Source organism: Rattus norvegicus, chromosome 10 (assembly GCF_036323735.1).
Source record: "Rattus norvegicus strain BN/NHsdMcwi chromosome 10, GRCr8, whole genome shotgun sequence".
NCBI classification, from domain to species: Eukaryota; Metazoa; Chordata; class Mammalia; order Rodentia; family Muridae; genus Rattus; species Rattus norvegicus.
Genome location: NC_086028.1, coordinates 44,977,086 through 44,997,867, shown reverse-complemented (window position 1 = coordinate 44,997,867; position 20,782 = coordinate 44,977,086). Strand labels below are relative to the sequence as shown.

The following is a 20,782-nucleotide window of genomic DNA, read 5'->3' as shown; positions in this document are numbered from 1 at the left end:
AAGGGCGGCTGCTGCTTCTGCTTCTTCTTCTCCTTCTTTACCTTCTCCTTCTATTCCTCCTCCTCCTCCTCCTCCTCCTTCCTTCTTCCTTCTTTCTTCTTCTTTTTAAAGTGTAGAATAGAATTTATTTGGGGGCAGGGAAAGGGAGTTGAGAAGGAAGTAGAGGCTGAGAAAGAGGGGTCAGAGGACATAAAGAGAAGAGAAGAGGCCAGCCAGGAACACGTAGAGGGAACATGGGGAGAAAGAGGTCAGAGCAGTTAAGGGCTTCTTTATGTATGGTGGAACAGGGTTCTCCAGAGACAGTCAGTCCTGGTACATACAAGTGCAAATCCCTCAATACAATCCTAAGGTCTTGGGAAAGGGAAGCATGAGAGGAATGACACAGGAGAAAAGGAGATGACCATGTGCAACAGACAAGAAGCTATGGGGATGAAGGATGGGCACAACTGATAACAGCAGGCAGTGGAACTGAGGTCTGCAGAAAGCAGAACCTTAAATAGACACTGACCTACACCCTTGACCTGATTCTTAAACTAGTATTGAAAATATTAAATCCATACTGCTCTAGGACATTATAATTATGGCAACTGTGAAAGAGCTTACTTACTATTTTATGCACACATGTGTCATTACCATATATGGGCCAATACAATACACTCCATACAGGTGATTATGTGGTACAATACAAGGATTCACCTTTCTGAATTTCCCCCCCACACTGTTCCCTGAATCTCCAAGAGCCTTCAAGTGTAGCTACTTCCTAGATCCAGAGAACTTTCTTTATCATAAAGCTACCCCCTTTCCCTTCCTCTGTGTCTCTGGCTACAGAGAACGCCCTTATGCTAGTGAGTTCAGAGGTAGGGGGAACAGGAAGACTGACATTGGCTTCCAAAGCTTCCAGTCAGCCAGTGACCTCGGTGAACAGGTTTATATGGTGGTGTTAATAGACAACATCATTTACTTCATAGAAGGCGCAAAGTAAATGGTATGGTTAAGTGGGCTGAAGTCAATGGAAAGGGACACCTGAGTGAAGGTCCAGTTTGGAGATCCAAAAGGGGAAAAGGAATGAAAGTAACCCCCAGAAGACTTGGCATCCTTTGTGCTGCCCCATCTTGCCTGATAGTATTTTGAGCTTATTCTTGACTACACTGGCATTAGCCACTTGGCTTGGCTTCTTCCACTCTATGTGCTTTTTGTATTTTCCATAAAAATTATTCTTTCAACAGTTGTTTCCGTGCTGTTTCTTAGTCAGGTTCCTAGCCAATTAACTCTGAAGTACTACCTTTAATAGCACTCCTCCTCTCTGTTTAGGAGGGAGACACTGCCAATCATTATAGCCTGTAGGGCATAGCTTGGCTGCTATGGTAAAGTCCGCTCATACTGTAAAGGCAGTGGCCAGGTGCAAGTCACACTGCGTATTTTCCATGTTTTCCCAGTAAAAACTAACAAAGACACAAACTGCCCCCACCACTTGCACACCACTCTAACAACTAGAAGGGCAGGAAAGGGTCAGGCAGATAGCACCATGGTGCCCAGAAGCTTCCCTGAAAGGGAACTACAGGTATTCTATAAAGGAGAGCTGGGTAACTAGAGAATCTAATTATGATGTAACTTAGCTTGATAGCTACTACTACTGTTGTTCTGCCTTTTCTTCCATACCTATAGAACTAAGGAGGGAAATACAGCCACTAAATGGTCCTTAAGAGAGGCACTCACTGGGTTCCCCAGGCTACCTCTTTCAGCACAGTCTGAAACTTGAAAGCCCACCTCACCACACAGGTGCACTGTCAGTAACACCCTTCATGCAGGACCAGTCAGTCATCAAGTACTTGTTGCCCTGAAGAGAATGCCCAGAAGTAGAAGAGCTCTCCATGCTTCAGCAAGCATCCTGAAAATAAGGGACACAAGGAGGAGGGAATAAAGTCTGATTTAGATGACCTGTTTCCTCTCTCAGCATTAGTGGTCCATCCACGTATGGTCATTGACTTGAGCCCTTGTCATGTCTGCCCACCTTACTAACTCTGCCCTCTCTTCTCTAATTTCTTCCCTCTTTAAGGTATTCATTTAAGACTCCCATAGAGAAGTACATGTACCAGAGACCTTTGTAACACTGGAACAAAATTCCTGATATAGGCTATTTTTTTTAATTTAATTTTTGTGTGTTCACATGTGGTAGTCAAAGGACCCTGCTTTCATCTTGCTTGAGACCGGGTCTCTTTTTTCTCCAATGGACTGCTATTTCAGGCTCACTGGCTCCAACTCAATATGGAATGCTAGAATTACATACATACACCAGCATATCTAGCTTTCCTGTGAGATCTAAACTCAGGCCATGTGGCCTAAAAAGGCTTATGTGGCAAGCCTTTTACTTATTGAGCCATCTAGCTGGCCAGCTACTTCTTAAGTAGGGAGAGTTTGCTTGGACTCAGTTCTAAAGGTTTATTGGTTTGGCCTCTGGTGAAGACAGTATAGTACATCATGGTAGAAATGTGTGGGTGGTGATCTGAGTACCCCAAAGACTCATGTATTTGAATGTCTGGTGCATATGGAGTAGGCTTCCTAAGGTGTGGCCTAGTTGGGATAGGTGTGGTCTTGTTGATGGAAATGTGCCACTGTGGTGGTGGGCTTTGAGGTCTACTATGCTCAAGCTGCCCATCTGTGGAACCGTCTCCTGCTGCTGCCTATGCATCAAGACGGTAGAGCTTCCAGCTCTGTCTCCAGCACATTTGTCTGCACTCTGCCATGTCCTGCCATGACGATACTGGACTAAATCTCTGAAACTATAAGCCAGCCTCAATTAAATGCTTTCTTTTTAAAGGTTGCCATGGTCATAGCATCTCTTCACAGCCATAACCCCCTAACTAAGACAGTCTCTTAAGGGCCAGTGGTCACATCTCCAAGTTGCAGAAATCAGGGCCCTACAATCCCTTTGGTAGCCATATTCTATGACTTAAAACTGACCACTGGTGCCATCTCTTAAAGATCTTTGGCCTGCATCTCTTATCAATGCCACCCTAGAAATTAAGTTTCTATATTCAGACTTCTGAAGAGATGCCTATTTACACCACAGTTGCAAACAACCTTCAAACTGTTCTGCACTGGCCCTGCAGGAGAACAGTCAGCCTTCCTATACACCCCAAGGAGCAGCTCAAGGATGTGCTCAGGACTCCTGCCTCATACCATACCTGTAGTTCAGTCCACGGGCCCTGTCTCAGTCACATACCCCCCACTAGGCTTCCTGACTACAGCATGGAAGACCTGGAGTAAGTAATGGCTAGAAACTCTCTGGCCAACCCTCAAGAGGCTGTTCTGATCTTGATTAACAGCCAATGTCACTGTGGGGACTATGATATGGAATGTACACCAAAACAAAACAATCAAAAACAAACAAAAAAACAAAACAAAACAAAACAAAAAAACAAGCTGGGGGGCTGGGCAGCAAGCCGCTCCCTTGAAACTCCACAGCAAGCAGAGGCAGCCAGAGTCCTCTTCTGCTCCTAAGAGAGTGTTCTGCCTGCCCATTATCCATTGCCCCTTATAGTATTCTCATCATGGTTTTACCACACAGGAGTTCGATTACACACTTACACAACCTGAGGATCACAAGAGGGATTTTCTAAGTGCTGTGTATCTATCCTCTATCAAGGATGTTCCCCAGAGCAGTATAGTCATGACAGCCTGAGACATAACTGGAGGAGCAATACAAGGCAGGAGTGAACCCTTTTCTTACCTGCCCAGGGAGCCTGCCCAGCAAAGCTCTAAGTAGAAAGAAAACAAGCCAGAGCTCAAAACAGCATTCTCAAATGTCATATTCCCTAAAAAAAATCACGAGAGTAATTACAGAGAATGCTGGGCCACCAAAGCTTTGAGAATAATTGGGGTCTAGGAGGTCAGCTGCAAAGGAAATAAACACCATAGTTACCAGTTCCTAAGAACAGCAGGAGTCCTGATGCCCCTCCTTAGCTTTGGTAGCGCCTGGAAACCCTAGAGGTACTGCTCATGGCTTTGACACAATAGCAGCAGAAATATGCCCAAAAAGGATAGACAATTTCCTAAAGTCAAAATGTCCCCCTAGGCTCTTCTACAAGAATCACCTGTAATGCAGCCCAAGCCAATATGAGCACAGTCTCTGAAGCCCCCACAAGAAAGACCAACCTATACACAAGACAGGCATACACAGTGAACACAGATGGTTGGGCATCTGTATCCTGACACACAGACAGCCAGATAACCCTAAAAAGGTATGTAACTCAAAGCTGTAAGGGCTTCTTCATCTGCTATATCAAGGAAGCTCAAAGTTAGCATGACCTAAGAGTCCCAAAGATCCTGTATGCTGGGTTCTTTCAGGGACTTTCAAAACTGAGACGCTGTAGCCCTTGGTACTGCACCTGGCTACAGAATGGACATGACAATGCATGGACTTCTGTGCAGAGGCACAGGTCATCTTAGAGCAGATGGGATCCAAGAACAGTGTACCATCCACAGTGATAGGGCAAGGAACCCTGTCAATGTGGTTGAACCATACCGTAACCAGGTATGTTGAGGACACACAATAAAGTGCAATATCCCAGACACAAGGAGTCAGGATGTATTGTCAGATACAAGTAGTGAGGGTATATTGTATAAGAGAAACATTTTTTAAAAAGGAAAAAGGAAAAAAAAAGAGTCTGAAATGATTTAAAATATAAGCAAACTCTGACTTGAAGGAAATTCCACATTAACCTCATGATGGGGCACAGTGAAAATTCATATGCAAGAAAAACACTGTACAAAATTGCCTTCAGGTTCAGTGTATGAGGTATAAGTGAAACAAATGATTTTTCTGTTTAGACTTAGTTCTCATCCCCAAGATGTCACATAATATTTACACAAATACCCCCAAATATAAAAAAAAAAAATCCAAAATCCTTACCACTACCTGTCCCAAACATTTCTGGTAAGGGATAACAATTTGTATGAGGCTCTTGATGGACTCAGGCTGACACCCAGCAAGAGAATGGAGCTAAGGTCAAGGGCGTGGCAACAATGCTCATGAGAAGGTGCAGAGCTCGCATGCCCTGCGTGGCGATGGCTGTATGTGTGCACCCACTGCCACTGCACACGCTTGGTTTCGTGTGCTCAGAGTAGTGAGTTGTATGCTATGCACATCTTACAACAATACAAACAACAAAGCATTTCCATCTGTTTGCCTTACTTGTATGCAGGCAAAGGACAAGAGCAGGCCCATTACGGGGGCCAGAACCTCCTCCAGACACCGAGCAATCCTGTAGTCCTGTATCAGTTCCTGTAAGATGCAGCCATGAAGCAGAAAGCAAAGGACAGCAACAGTGGGGTCTCCAGGTTCCTTGCCTGTCCTCTCCTGAATTCAAAACAGCAGGCCCAGCCTCTACAGGCTCCACTCTGTCTAGTTACTGTGCCCTCACCTCAACAAACACTCTTCTTTTTAGGGAAATCTGCATCACTTCCACACCTACCACTCATACACTACTTGGGAGTAATGGACATAGAAACCTATCCCCAAAGGAAAAGAGATTCTCAAAAGTCAATGCCATTTTAGCTATGCCTGGAAAGGTAATGGTAAGACCAGGGAGCCAGGCTGGACTGCAATTAAGGCTGCCAGAATCCCAAGGCACCCAGAGCTAGTACCATTAACAACCTCCTGAGGGCACACTGTAACCATCAGACAGTCACCTGTTTCTTCACAGCCCAGCCATTCCCTCACCATTCCTCAAGTTTTCTGGTCATCACTTCCCCTTTTTGCAGAGGCTAGTCAAAGTCACCACATTCATAAATATTCTGGGACCATGTTAGATCATCTTTCTCTCTAGTTCACCACAACTGGTGAGCCCCAACTCCACACATCATGCTATGCCTGGTCCATTGAACCCCATCCAGACAACATGGGAAGAAACCAAGAATTATCAAGACCTCCAATCACAGGGGAAAACCATGGTCTGGCTAGTAAGAAAGTATTTAAAAGAAAAGGGAAAAAGTAGTATAACATGTAACAGGGAAACAACAATTTGAAACAGACTGTAACTAAGTGTTAAGGAAGGAAATACAACTTAATGTTACAGTCAAGTCAGCTGGGAAGAACAGGCTACTAGTGAGGGCTGGAGTTTATCTAGGCATAAGAGGAGGACTGGAAGCAGTCACAGACTGCTCAAAGATGTTGCTTTTGGATAAAAGCACCAGACGGGGATGTTTCCTAAGCATTGTAGAAGCCATAGAAAATATGACTGTGCTCCTGAGTGAATACCACAGAAATCTCTCAAGATGAAGAAATGCTTACGATAACCCCAGCCTGCCATCCATTACCCCACTCCAGGAAACAACAGGCAAGTCCCATGTCCTGTGCTAATAGTAAACCAAAATCAAACATCTTTAAGTTAACGACGAAAAAGTAAGTAAGTCAATAGCCAAGTCAAAGTTTCTTATTCTGGGCACTAATAAACTTTAAGCTGATTCTTGTTTGTTGTGTTTCCATGAGGGTCTTCTGCATCCTTAGCCTCTCGCTGTCTCAGTCAAAGATGGCATTATACACTAAGCATATAGCTTTGAGGTACACTAACTCTACTGAAGACCCTGTTCAGAAAGAACACAAGGGAAACCTTCATTGGCACGTTGAGTCCACCCCCACATACTTGCCTACTCAAATTCCAAAGGAAGAGGAATCCAAAGCTTCATTTAGGAGAAAGAAATCTCTTTGAGAGAAAAGGGAGGTGGCACGGGTAGAAATAGAAAGAGACATTCTGTTCTATTGGGGTTTGGCTTCTGGAGCAAGAACAGCAGCAGCACTTGCCCACCCATGGTGCAGGTAGAAAGCTAGGCAGTGGAAGAGCAGAAAGATGCTCATCTGCTCAGACCACAGGACTAGCAGACCTCAAACGCCAGCTTAAAAAACAATCCACACCCATATCTAGTGGAACAGCCTTGGAAGACAGGACAAAAGCCTGTCCTCTGCACTCAGGTTTGTAGAAATACCGCTTGTGCAAACCCCTGTTGACACCTGAGACTATATCCTCCTTTTTTTCCCAATCTTAAATAAAAGTGATTTCCTTCTTCACTGCTTTCTCTGATGAACAACTGGGGGAAAAAAGAAGCCTTGATCTGGGTTTGTAGAGCACTTTCTAACTAGTAGAAACATTCCAGACTTCCAAACAGAAGCCTTAGTAAGGCTGCACTCAAGCATGATGTGGCCAGCAGTGTCACCACGGAGGAGCCTGGGAAAGACCAGGGCCAGGATCAGGGAACAGTAAGGACACTTACCATCTCATCCAGGGCATATCGCAAGAGGCCATGCTCATAAAGGATGAAGAATCGTCGCTGCCATTTCTGCAACAGAGCACAGAGTTGGGGATCAGGTCAGCACTGAGTCTCGGATGGCAGAACCCCAATATCTAACACACAGAGTCTAAGGAATGAATGGTTCTAAGGCTTCAACTTCTGGGGCAGATGGTAGCAGGATATCCAAGTACAAGTGCAGTGACTCATTAGTCAGGTGGGGTCAGGAGATGGCCTAATATAAGTGACTGGTGTCTCCATATGCCCAATGGGATCTTTAAGGCTGGAGCTTTCCTGGGGAACAGAAACTGTATGTGGTCACTTTTCTATATTGTTACTGGCAGGCAGTATGGATGTTTCACAGAATGTTTGTTGATTTATTAGGTGAGTGATCTGTGTTCTGGAATAACCTAGGTTACAGGGAGACTGACAGTATTACTTCCAAGAAAGTCTGGGAAACAGTATGTAATGGGACAGAAAGCAGACAGCCAAAGCTCAAGGGATTGAACGGCAGTGGAATGAGCTAATAAAAATCAAACAGAGAAGAACACCAACATAGGCCAGGCCTCCAGGGGTGTTACCATAGTCAAATGCTGTTGAGAGCTGAATGAAAAAGACAAAGTATACACATCATCTTTCTGGGTGAAGGGTCTTGTCTACCCCATGAAGCTATAAGCCTAAAATCCTGACTCACACACAGACCAGCATGGCTCCCATCCTTACTCCTCTGGTTGACTTCAGACTCAAGGTTCTATTCTCAACTTCTCAAAAAGTACAATAACATTTAAGTTTTGACTAGCACTAAAGCCACAGAGTTAACTATAATGTATATTTCTTTGTTGTAGACCAGAATAAGTTTTAAAATGATTAGTTTGTCACTAGGAACTAGAAATGACAGTTCTGAAGTCTTAGGAGAGACCAGGAAAGGCACTTGGCTCTCTGCATACAGCATTTTAACTAGAACCACCGGCTCCCCAAGGGCAGGTGAGAAGAATTCATGGGGCTACTCAGAAAGGACCTATTAGAGCTGCTTCCAGGCTGGAGTTCCAAAATAGGATACTGGCATCTGTTTCCAAAATAATTTCCAAGGTTCCTATGTGTCTTTGAAATCAGAATCCACTTCAGAAGAAAGTCCAAGAACCAAAAATGCAATGTCTGTGGACCAGAGCACATATTTGTGTGTTCTTGCTGAGGTGAGAAGGGATGAGCAGTGCTGGGACAATTGTAGATGTAAAACTAGAAGAAAATGTATGGAAAAGATGCTCTGATTGGAGCTGAGGCAAGCCTCTAGTCAGCAAAATGCAGGGTTATCTTTCTTTTTGCTCCAAAAGAGACCTATACCAGGAGACAGGATGGTGTGAGGCTTAATTAGAGGGAACAGGGGCCCAGGCCTTACTCTTTTATTAGGACTTGTTGGTCTTATGCCCCTGGCTCAGGAGGAAGCTGCCTTGACTCTGAAGGACTTGCATTTTGAGCTAGATTAACATGCTGCAAAGATGTACTTAATTGCTTTTTTGCCTTTTCTGTTTCTTTTCAAAGAGTCCCAATTACCCGCAATAGTTGACACCCATACAGAATGGCTGTTTGAAACAAGGACTCTACATATACATAAGCAGAACTTTCTTAGACCTCTGAGTTCACAAAACGTTAGATCCCTGCCGACTTTGTTACCCAGGTGCCAGTGTTTACCTCCTGTCTCCCTCCCTAATTTTACCACTTCACTCTCAAATGTTCCTCCTTCTGGTTCTTCCCACTCCAAGAATACTCTCTGGGGTCCTTACCCGTGACCGGTGTACTGGGTTGTCAAAGTCGGTGCCATCTGGAGCCAGGAGCAGCCAGCCACCATAAATGGGTTTTGCCTAGAAGAGAAAAAGGGTGACAGATCTTCAGTATCACTGAACCGGAGGACAAGAAAGAGAGCAGGCCAAGTTGACAAAGAGGATGTCATCTCCTATTCCCCAACACAGGCTAAGTATTTAGAACAGATGCCTAGTTTAAAAGGTCTCAGGATTCTACATCTTGTCGTGTGCTTAGGGGAGCACAGAACCTGAAGGGCATCTGAAAACCTACAAAGCAAAAGAACTCTCACAGACATAGGCTGCCACTCTCAAGTTCTAACAAGCACACCAAGATAGGAAGGGGTGACATTTTATTTGATGAATGCACCACATTGAGTACCAGGAACTGCGTGTAAACAACAAAGCTCCAACCCCCATCCTGAAGACAGAAGAGCCTGGCAGAGATCACATTTGGCACTGGCCTATTCATTAGTGCTTAGGCACCACCAAGGGCAAGGAAACCTCTGGGTTTCAATCTGACACTGCGGTCGAAGAGCAGAATGTCGACAGTCTAACTCCATCTCGTCAAGTGTCTGTTTTAATGCAGGTGAAAATCAGAACAGAAACCAGGTGACATGGTTCATGCCTACAATCTCAGCACTGGGGTGACTGAGACATGAGTTCCAGATCAGTCTGAGCTGCAGAACAAGACTACAAAATAAGTACAATGAGGGGCAAATATTGCAGCTGGAAAACAGCCTGGAAGTTTGGAAAAGTTTGAACACACAGATAAGCTACTCTGAGCCCCAGCAGTCCCACTGCTAGGTAACATACATGTGAGAGAACCACACCAACGGAAACATGCTATGCAACATCCTGAGAGCACTGCTCCATTATCCAAAGGGGCTACAATTGCAAGGCCCACAAAGAGTTGGAAGATCTATAGTCTGCCCACACAGTGATGGCACAACATGACAATGCATGTGAACCTCAAGAGCACTGTACAATCAAAAGCAGCCAGACACAAAGCCCTACATTCCATAGAATTCCATTCACATCAACTATGTGATACAGGAAAATCCATAGAACAGAAGGCAGATGGAATGGTTACCCAGGGGCAAGGGGAAAAGGCACTGGGTTTCTCTGCAAAGTGATAGAAATGTTCTGGGATGACATACTGGAGATTGTTGCAAAATACTAAGAATATGATAAAGCTAGAGAACTCTATAGTTTAAAGGGGTGAACTTTATAGCATGTGAATTAGACCTCAATAAAATGATGTCTGGCCTATAAAACCCCTCAAATGTGAGGCATAGCTATACTTTTCCTGCCCAGAGCACCTACTACCCAAGACCCTGGGTTACAATGTGCTTGTTGTAGGAATGGGATACACTATGGCTCCATACTTTACAACTACATCCAGTTTGTGAGAAGAGGTTTGCAAAGGGGCAACTGAACTGAACCAATGTACCTTGTGCCATTTGCGGGCAGTGACAAGAAAATCCAAACCCTGTTGCTATATCCACATGATGATCTCTGAATAAGCCATGGGGAAGAGAGGATCTTAATAATAATGTTTATTTGCAAACGGGGAGATGTCTCATCCTACCCCTTTAGCTGTGGAATCTATTACTCAACAGGGCAATGTGCTTGCTGGAGGGTCACGGCCTCCAGGGTAAGCCAAGAGGAAGACTACCTTTTTTTTTTTTTTTTTTTTTTAGCTTCTTTGCAGAGTCCTTAATGCCCCCAAACTCTGACGTTTCCCTGAGTAAAGTGGATGGAAAGAGGTGTGAGTTGGAATAGGAGCAGGCTGTTGGAAGAATGACAGAACCTTGCTCTGATGAAATGCAGGAATAAGTGTTGGCAGAAGGCCCAAGAGTTAAATAGACATGAGCAGTGCCCATCCAGCTGATCACATTTCCTTCTGCCCATAAACATGATGAGTGCATACTGTAGGTAGACTGTCCACAGCACAGGAAAACTGGAGACAGGGATAGAGGGCTCCCCGAACCCTGTATGTCTTGATCCTATTGGCCCCTCTTAGTCTCCATCTTGAGTAGTCCTTACAAACCTGTACCTGTGTGATCTGGTCAACAGGCTACCCACTATGATTGTGTGGCATTATTTTTGGTTTACGACTGTAGAACTTTAGGAATATCTACATGACCTTCCCTAAAGGGGACAATGGAGACCTTAGTAATTGGTGTAAGTATCCTCAAAACTCAGGTTGCCCTGGTTCAAGTTCTCACTGGCATTGTCATTAACTTGACAAACCTCTGCCCTGGCCTACTTTGCATGGTCATGTACTACATACTAGAGACCTACTAGTACTTTCTGGGCAATAGTAACAGATCCTAGGATCTCTAGGAAAGGGCTTCCAGTAAGCACCAGGAAAGCATAGGGCCAGAGTAAAAGGTATAGTTCCACAAAGAGTTTGGTGGGGAAGCTGGTGCCTGGAACACTAACAAAGGCAAATCTCAGTGGACAGAGAGCAGTTTATTGGACAGTCTGGAATTGGGACTAGCCAGGGTCAGGAGGCAGGGAAAGGTATAAGGTGACTATGCTGACAACTCCATCTCTAGAAATAACCAAAACCACTAAGTTGTACACTTTAAACATTTTAATTACTTGAATTTAAAAATGGCTCAATCAAGCCATTTTATTTGTTTTGTTTAGTTAGTTAGTTAGTTAGTTAGTTAGTTAGTTAGTTAGTTAGTTTTTCGACACACGGTGTCTCTGTGGAGCCTTGGAACTCACTCTGTAGATTAGGTTGCCCTCGGATTCAATAAAGCCATTTTTAAAAGCACGCAGAGAGTTCTCAAATCCTTGTGTAGGGTCTAATTCAGAGAGTTGTCTCCCTTCCTCTTCCCCAACCTCCCTATCTATGTCTTTACTACAACCCTCGAGATCTAGCCAAGGTCCTGTAACCAGTGGCTCAGCCTAGTCTAGGTACCCACTGACTGTGCAGAAACCAAGCTCCTGCTGGATCCCACATCCTATATGTTCCTGTCTAATCTAACTCACCATCCCCTATTGCTAAAGTCAACTTCTGGGTTTCCCAGGAGTCATCCTACCTATAAAAACCCACAAGTGGCTCCTGTTCCACTTGCAATCATTCCACTTGGTATCTAGACCACCCCTTGATATCCTCAAACCTACCTTTTTTATAATCCACAGATCTAGCCTGGGTGCAACACCCAGTGCAGGAGCCTAGCCTGGCCTCCCTGCCTGTACTACAGAAGATCTCTAGGCTTCTGCCAGGACCCTCCCCCAAACCACAGGACATGCCCAGGCCATATCCAACCTCCCCACCCAGGCAGGTCTAGTACTACCCTCAAAGTTCAGACCAGAAAGCACATTGTACATACCACCCCAGTCCCCTCTCCACCTGACTTTATCTTACCCAAGCCATTTTCAATCTTTAGGCCCAAAACACCTGAATATCTTCTCTTTTGCCCCAAACCTGCTCCGTCCATAACAGACTCAGAACTAACAAAAGAAGTCCACGTGTAAAGATCTCATTACAAAAATACCAACAATATGGGACTGGAGAGATGGCTCAGCGGTTAAGAGCACTGAATGCTCTGCCAGAGGTCCTGAGTTCAATTCCTAGCCAACCACATGGTGGCTCACAACCATCTGTAATGGGATCTGATGCCCTCTTTCTGTGTGTCTGAAGACAGTTACAGTGTACTCATTCATATACATAAAGTACATAAATCTTAAAAGTCCTAAGACTAAATGAAAATTGTAAACAATACAATAAAACCTCTGGGACATATTGAAAGTAGTCCCATGAGGTAAATTTATAAATCCAAGTGCCTATTTTAAAAAATCAGGAAGTCGGGGTTGGGGATTTAGCTCAGCGGTAGAGCACTTGCCTAGTGAGCGCAAGGCCCTGGGTTCGGTCCCCAGCTCCGGAAAAAAAAAAAAAAGAAAGAAAAAAAAATCAGGAAGTCACCAGGTGGTCGGGGCACACGCCTATAATCCAAGTTTGGAAGGCAGAGGCAGGCGGATCTCTGTCCAGTCTGGTCTACATAGTGAGTTCCAGGACAGCCAAGGGATACACAAAGAAGTCATGTCTCAAAAGAAACAAACAAAAACAAGCCAAACCAAACCAAACAAACAATCTAGTTGGTAGCAAGAAATAAAAAAAAGAATCAATGACTCTAAGAGCTGGTTCTGACAAGATAAATAAAATAATTGACTGACAAACTCTCTTGGCCCAACTACCCAAAGGAAAAAGAGGACCCAAAATAACATAATCAGAAATGGACAGGGAAGCATCAAACACCAAATATATTCAGAATACTGTAAGGGAATATTTTAAAAACCTGTACTCCATTAAGCTGGAAAACCTTAAAAAAAAGGGGGGGGGGACAGATTTCTAGATTCAAACAGACTACAAAAATTAAACTAGGAAGTCAAGACCCTAAACAGACCCACAACAAATGAGGACAATGAAACTGTAGTAAAAAAATAAAAAGCGTTCTCGCTAAAAAGAAAGAAAGAAAGAAAGAAAGAAAGAAAGAAAGAAAGAAAGAAAGAAAGAAAGAGAGAGAGAAAAAATCCAAGGCCAGATGGCAGATGGAGTCAAAGCAGAATTCTACAAGATTTTCAAAGATCTACAGTTGTTTTTAAAGCTATTCAAACAAAGAAAAGAAACACAAGGAACATACTAAATGTCTTTTATGAAGCTAGTATCACTCTAATACCTAAACCTGGAAAAAAAATGCAATAACAGAAAAAGAAAACTATAGGATACTATCCCCAAAGAAATATATATGTGTTTCTTTCAAACAGATTATCCACCATGACCAAGTTGGTTTTATCCTTGAAATGCAGGGATAATTAAACATATACAAGTCAGTAAATGCACTAAACCACATAAATGGATTGATTTAAAGAAAAAATTTACATGATTTCCTCAATATATGTAGTTAGCCTTTGACAAAACCTAACATGCCTTCACGATGGGAATTCTAAGGAAGGTAGGGCTACAGGGAACAGACCTCAACACAATAAACGCTATCTACCACCCACAGTCAACACCATCCTCAATCAGCAGTTCTCAACCTGTGGGTGGCAACCCTTTTGGGGATCGAATGGCCCTTTCACAGAGGTCACCTAACACCATAAGAAAACACAGATATTTTTATGATAACTCATAACAGTAGCAAAATTACAGATATGAAGTAACAACAAAAATAATTTTATGGTCAGAGGTCACCACAACATGAGAAACTGTATTAAAGGTTTGCAGCATTAGGAAGGTTGAGAACCACTGTTCTACATGAAGAAGGCTTGAAGCAATCCAACTGAAGTCAGGAATGAAACAGGGATGTCCACCATCCCCTTTTGGACACTGTGTTGGACACTAAGGCAAGAGAAGGAATTAAAGGGATACACATGGGGAAAGAGTCTAACTGTCCCTATTTACAGATATGATACTATACACAGATATATCTACAGAAATCCCAAAAATTTCTACCTGAAATCTTACAGGGATAATAAAGAAATTCAGCAATGTGGAAGGGATACAGAAGCACCTTGCGTAAATCAATAGCTTTTCTATACACCACCAATGAACATATAGAGAAGATCATAGGCACACCCTCATTCCTTATAGCCTCAAAGAAAATAAAATTATCTAGAAATAATCCTAACCAAGGAAGGAAAGGACATCTACAATAAGAACTTTTAAAATTCTGAAGGATAAAGACAAAAGAAAATAGTCTGATGTTTATAGATCAATAGAAATGACATTATAAAAAAAAATGACAAATTTACCTGAAGCTACTCTCAAATTCAATACAATCCCAATCAAAATCCCCATCCTGGGGTGGAAGATGGCTTAGCAGTTAAGATCACTAACTGTTCTTGCAGAGGTCCTAAGTTCAGTTCCTAGCAACGACATGATTGGCTCACAACCATCTGTAATGCCCTCTTCTTGTGTGTCTGAGTGTACTCACGTACATAAAATAAATCTTTTTAAAAAATGCCCATCTCATTCTTCATGGAAATAGAAAGCAACTATCTGAAAATCCATATGGAACCACAAAAGAACCAGACAGCCCAGACGATCCTAAACAAAAGGAACAATGCTGGAGGGACTGCCACTCCAAGTTTTAAAATATATTACAAACCATAGTATTAAAAATACTGTGGTAATGGGCTGGAGAGATGGCTCAGCGGTTAAGAGCACTGACTGCTCTTCCAGAGGTCCTGAGTTCAATTCCCAGCAACCACATGGTGGCTCACAACCATCTGTAATGGGATCTGATGCCCTCTTCTGGTGTATCTGAAGACAGCTACAGTGTATTTATATATAACAAATGAATAAATCTTTTAAAAAAAATAGTGTGGTACTGACACGAAACAGACACATAGACCAATGGAACAAATAGCAAAGATCCAAACATAAATACATGTAACTTCAGCCACATAGTATTTGATAAAGACACCAAAAACATGTGGATAGAAGAAAACATCTTCAATAAATGGTACTGAATGTTGACATGTAGAAGAATGAAATTAGACCTGTATCTATCATCTTGAGCAAAAACCAACTCCACATGGATTAAAGACCTTGATGTGAAAGACACCAAAATAGTTAAAAGGAAACAAACATAGGGAGCGCCCTTATGATATAGGTGTAGGAAAAGACTTTCTGATTAGGAATCCATAAATTCAAGAATTAAGGCCATCAACTGACAAGTGGGATTTCATAAGACTGAAAGCTTCTGCACAGCTAAAAGAACAATTGACAAGGTAAAGATGAAGCCCACAAAATGGGAGAAAATCTTTGCCAACTATACATCTGACAGAGAATTAATATTCAGTCTATATAAAGACTCAAAAAACAGAGTTAAGAAAAATGAATAAACAAACCACAAATGGCACATTAGGAAAAAAACGGGCTTAACCTTAACAGAGAGTTCTCAAAGAAGGGAAAAAATGGTTCCCTAGTAAGTAGGAAAATGCAAATCAAAACAACTTTGAGATTTTATCTTACTCTAGTCAGAATGATAACAATCAATGGAACAATCAATAACAGATGCTGGAGGGGATGCGGGGGGAAGGGAACACTCACTCACTCACTCACTCACTCACTCACTCACTCACTCACTGTTTGGTTGGGCTGCAAACTAGTGTGGAGTATAAAAATCAGTGTGGAGAATTCCCAAAAAGCTAATAGTAGATCTACCATATAACCATTCCAAACCATTCAATGGCATATGTGTCCAAAGGACTCAACATCCCACTGCATAGAATGTTCACTGTTGCTCTATGCACAACAGCTAAGACTGGAAGCATAGGAAAAGGCCTTCACCTGGCAAATGGGTAATGAAGATGTGCTACACACACATTCAGCTGTAAGGAAAAATAAAAACTTGAACTTTTCAGGTAAATGAATGGAACTAGAAAATACCATATTGAGTGAAATATTCCAGACCCAGAAAGACACAGACTTTATGTTCTCTCTCATGGGATTTCACAGCTCCAAACCTTTAGATGTGAATACATAGTCTGCTGAAACTATGGAAAAGTAAAAGGAGAGACTACTGCCAAGAAAGTTCAGGAACAAAAGAGAGGGAAATAACAGGGTTCGAATAATCTGTTCTGAAAAATGGGCAGAGGGAGGGAGAGAGAGGTAAATATACGAGGAGGGAGAATAGGGAATACCAGAATACAAGTGATCTGACAGGAGAAAAGGGAGACTCTTTAGGAAGAGGGAAGGGAAGTAAATACAGAAGAAGGTGGGTAAAATAACAAGGATGTCCATAAAAGTCACTCAAACTATTAGCTATTTACCTCAAAACAAAACAAACAAACAAACAAACAAAAAACCCCTATAATACACATCATTCTGGGGTTGGGGATTTAGCTCGGTGGTACTGATTTAGCCCTGGGGTCAGTCCCCAGCTCCGGAAAAAAAAAAATACACATCATTCTGTGTATAAATAAATAATTTTAATGAACTTTTCTCACCTTTGCTGACTGTATTCCTTCCAAGAGCCAATGACCCACCTAATAAAACAAAAAACCCAAAAACACCCAATAGCAGGCACGAAAAAGCCCTCTTGCTCGACACTAGAAGGTGCTATGAGTGCTCCTGAAGGAGGGAGACAACCGACGTCCTACTCAGCTCCAACGTCTGTGAGCCACTTCAACTACCAGACTGCACTACACCCTGTGCAGTAACGGCAAACGTACCTTGGTAATGACCACCAGCTAGCTGTCTCTCTAAGAGGACTCAACAGGAAGGAAACCATGCTGCTGCTGGAAACTCAGCTAACCACCCAGAGCTGGTGAAGTCGCACACACTAGAGGAGAACCTACAACCACTCCTTTCAAAAGCAGCGCAATTCCTAACTAACGACCTAAGACTTTGTCCTGACACCAGAGATATGTGAGTTCTCATCCTATGCCTCCTGCTAACAGACAGAGACCGCTACAGAAAAGTACAATCAAAATACATAGTTGTTGAGCCCATTCCAACAGATACATCTATAAAACATTCTTGTACCTAAGCTCAGGAACACTGTGGAAGAGGTGGAAAGATTCTAGGAGGAGCAAGAGGATCAGGGAGTTTGTGTGAGATGCTGTCTCCTAGTAATGTCAAAAGCTACACCCATAAAGTCTCACCAGCATGGCTACGTAAGCATGATATAAACAAGGACATAACAATGCACCTGTCAAAGTGGATGGGGAAAAGTCCCTGAGGCCTCAACAACCCTACACAAACGAACCACAGGCAACTGGAATGCAGAGAATAAGAGAAATAGTCTTACCAAAACCCCCAAGAATGTACGTGTGTGTGTGTGTGTGTGTGTGTGTGTGTGTGTGTGTGTGTGTGTGTATGTGTGTGTGTGATATTATAAAGACTAAGCAGGTTATATTTTGAAATAAATATGCAAATATATACATATATGCATTTAATAACAAAGAGGCCATGAAATTGAGGAAAGCAAGAGTATATGAGGATACGGAGTGAGGAAAGGAGACATATTGTAATTATAGTTTCAAAAATTAAAATAAAAAGCACGTATAAACCTGACAACTTGTGTCCAATCCCCTGAGCCTTTAGTGGAAGAACATATCCAAGTTCGAAAATAATCTGTCTTTTGCCCTCCACATATATGCCACAGCATGCAAATAACTGCACAGTGTGTGTCTGTCTGTCTGTCTCTCTCTACACACACACACACACACACACACACACACACACAGATACACACTCAGGCTTAACTATAAGCAAGACTGCATCAAAACAATCATTTAACAAGACCTAAGTCTGGTAATACCACACTGTAGGTATATGGGTAAACCACGTTCCCTTTCCCACCTGGCAGAAGTCAGGTCTCTGTAGGGGCTGTATTTTCAAGGGACTTTGCCTCAGTCAGAGAGAGGGACAAAGATCTCAAGGGCTATAATTTGTATCCCTGATCTATGATTTGTTGTAGGAGTTGGGGTGGCCAGATGAGCAAAAGAGAGAATGCCTTAGGCTAAGCTGGCTATATGGAGCACAGAGTGGTAAACAGCTCCTAAAGAGCTGAGCTGATCCCAACAGGAACCTGCCAGGCAAGCCACACAGGGCAAAAATCATCTGATAATGCAGAACCATCTGTAGAAACAAAAGACACAAAGGAAGTAGCTATTCCTTGCAAGTCCTGCTGGAAATCATCTTTAACCCCTCAGCTACTCCAACTGAGCACAAAAAAACCCGGACGGACGGATGGACGGACGGACGGACGGACGGACGGACGGACGGACGGACACACACACACACACACACACACACCACCCCTCCTCACACATCATGGCTACCCTTTTCCACAGTTAATCAAGAGGGCCTACTGCAGTCTCTCCCAGATCCCCATTTACCCCACAACTTTGTGAGTCACCTATACCTTAGGATGTCATGCCTCTTCCTCAAGTACTGTCCCTAACCACCTAGGCCAGGACCTAGTGACTTGCCTCCATCATTAGAACAATGACATGTTTCAAAACTGACACATGCCTGTGCTTTTATCATGTAAGACCCAAGGGATACCACTGTCTGAATGACTTCCCTAACTTACAGCAGTACAAACTAGAGGATTTTTTAGCGGGAATTTGAAGGGGCTACAAGATTAAGAAGCACTCTCTTTCTTACAAAACAAAACAAAACCAACAACAACAGGGTCAAGCTATGTAGCCCAAACTGATCCCAAATGCTGCAATCTTCCACCATCAGATTCCCAAGAGCTAGGATTACAGGTATGCACCAACATGCTCAGCTTCCAAAGCCTTTAAAAACAGTGGCTCCTGGAAGGTGGTAAGTGTGTCTAAAACACGGACAATTTTCACAGTGGAAGTCTTTCTCTTCTATAGATACTGTCCTAAAGAATTGGGAGGGGCAGTTATTTTAAAAGGAATATTTTTCCTAAATTATTTCTCGGAAAGTAGTCTATTAGTACAAATGAAGGCTACTGTTTGTTCTTTAAATACTGATTTTGTATCCTGTCACTCAGTTTTTAGTAGATGCTATAATGTATTTTAAATAAAGAATGTCATCTGCAAATAGGGACGATGTGACTCCTTCCCTTTCTACTGTTACCCTTTATGTCTTTCTCTTTCCTAACTGCTATGCTAGCGTCTCAAGCACTAGAAATGAGATGAGAGAGGGTAGATATATATTTGTCTCCTTCCCAATTTTGAGAAATGCCCTGAAATGCCTCTATTTACTGTAACATTTTCTATAGGTTTGTTATATTAGCCTTTATTATTGTGAAGTATGTCCCATCTACTCATAAAGTTTCTAGAACTTCTTTCATGAAGGCATCCTAAACTTTGTCAAGTGTCTTTTTAACACTGACTAACACAATGATATGGTTTCTTTCTTTCCTGAGATTTGTTTATATGGTGCATTACATTTATTGATTACATATGTCGAACAAACCTTGCCTTTCTGGGATGAAGTCCACTTGGATATAATATATGCTTGCTGCTACCGAACCTTTAGGGCTGCTGTGCCATGCTGGTCATTGTTGTGGTTCATTGGCATCACATGCCTGCATGGTGCTTCCTGGCACCATGAACGCTAGTTCTCTCAGGAGGAGGCATTCAGGTCAGCTCCAGCTCAGGGGTCTCTGGACCTTATAACTTGAGTGCATAGTGTCTTCAACAACAGGGACTTAACTTTCATCTCTGGGACATAATCAAGGTCAATAGCCTGCAATGTTTTGGACAATCTTGACCAACAATTCAAAAGTTGGGTTTTCCTTGGGGCCTTTGGCTCTTGGAGGAAGTAGTGTCAGCCCAAAAAGGAAAAGGTCATCTGAACTGTCTATGTATATTTATACACAGACTCTAAGTGCTGCCAAAGACATGGAGAAAGTGTGCATTTATACAACATCACCGAGAATCCAGGTGGTGGTTTCTTATGAACTAAACATGAAGCTACCATCTCACCAGGAACTATAGCCTTGTATATTTTACTCCAAAGAAATAGAAGTTGTGACACTTTTAAAAGATACACACAAACGATGGCTGCAGACCAGAAGACCTGCAGTGCAGAAACAGCTGAACAAACTTTGTCACCACTCCATGGGCCACATGATCCACCAGTCAGCAATGGGAAGGTCTGACTACCCCACACACAAGTCTCTGGGTTCCAGAGATCAGGAAGAGGAGACTATCCCACAGGTGATACACGGTGAGATTCCTCTCACAAA

At 42.8% G+C, this 20,782-nt stretch overlaps 1 protein-coding gene across 23 annotated transcripts in view; it reads right to left on the bottom strand.

Annotated features, from left to right (window-relative positions):
* Positions 1-20,782, bottom strand: part of Mprip (myosin phosphatase Rho interacting protein) — a 119,917-nt gene that overhangs the window by 75,521 nt on the left and 23,614 nt on the right. For all 23 annotated transcript variants that reach the window (XM_006246424.5, XM_063268288.1, XM_063268291.1 and 20 more), the window contains exons 2-3: positions 9,066-9,143; positions 7,270-7,335 (exon numbers count right to left, since the gene is read on the bottom strand). In XM_006246424.5, coding sequence (XP_006246486.1) covers positions 7,270-7,335; positions 9,066-9,143 — 144 coding nt within the window. The remainder of the gene's footprint in view (positions 1-7,269; positions 7,336-9,065; positions 9,144-20,782) is intronic.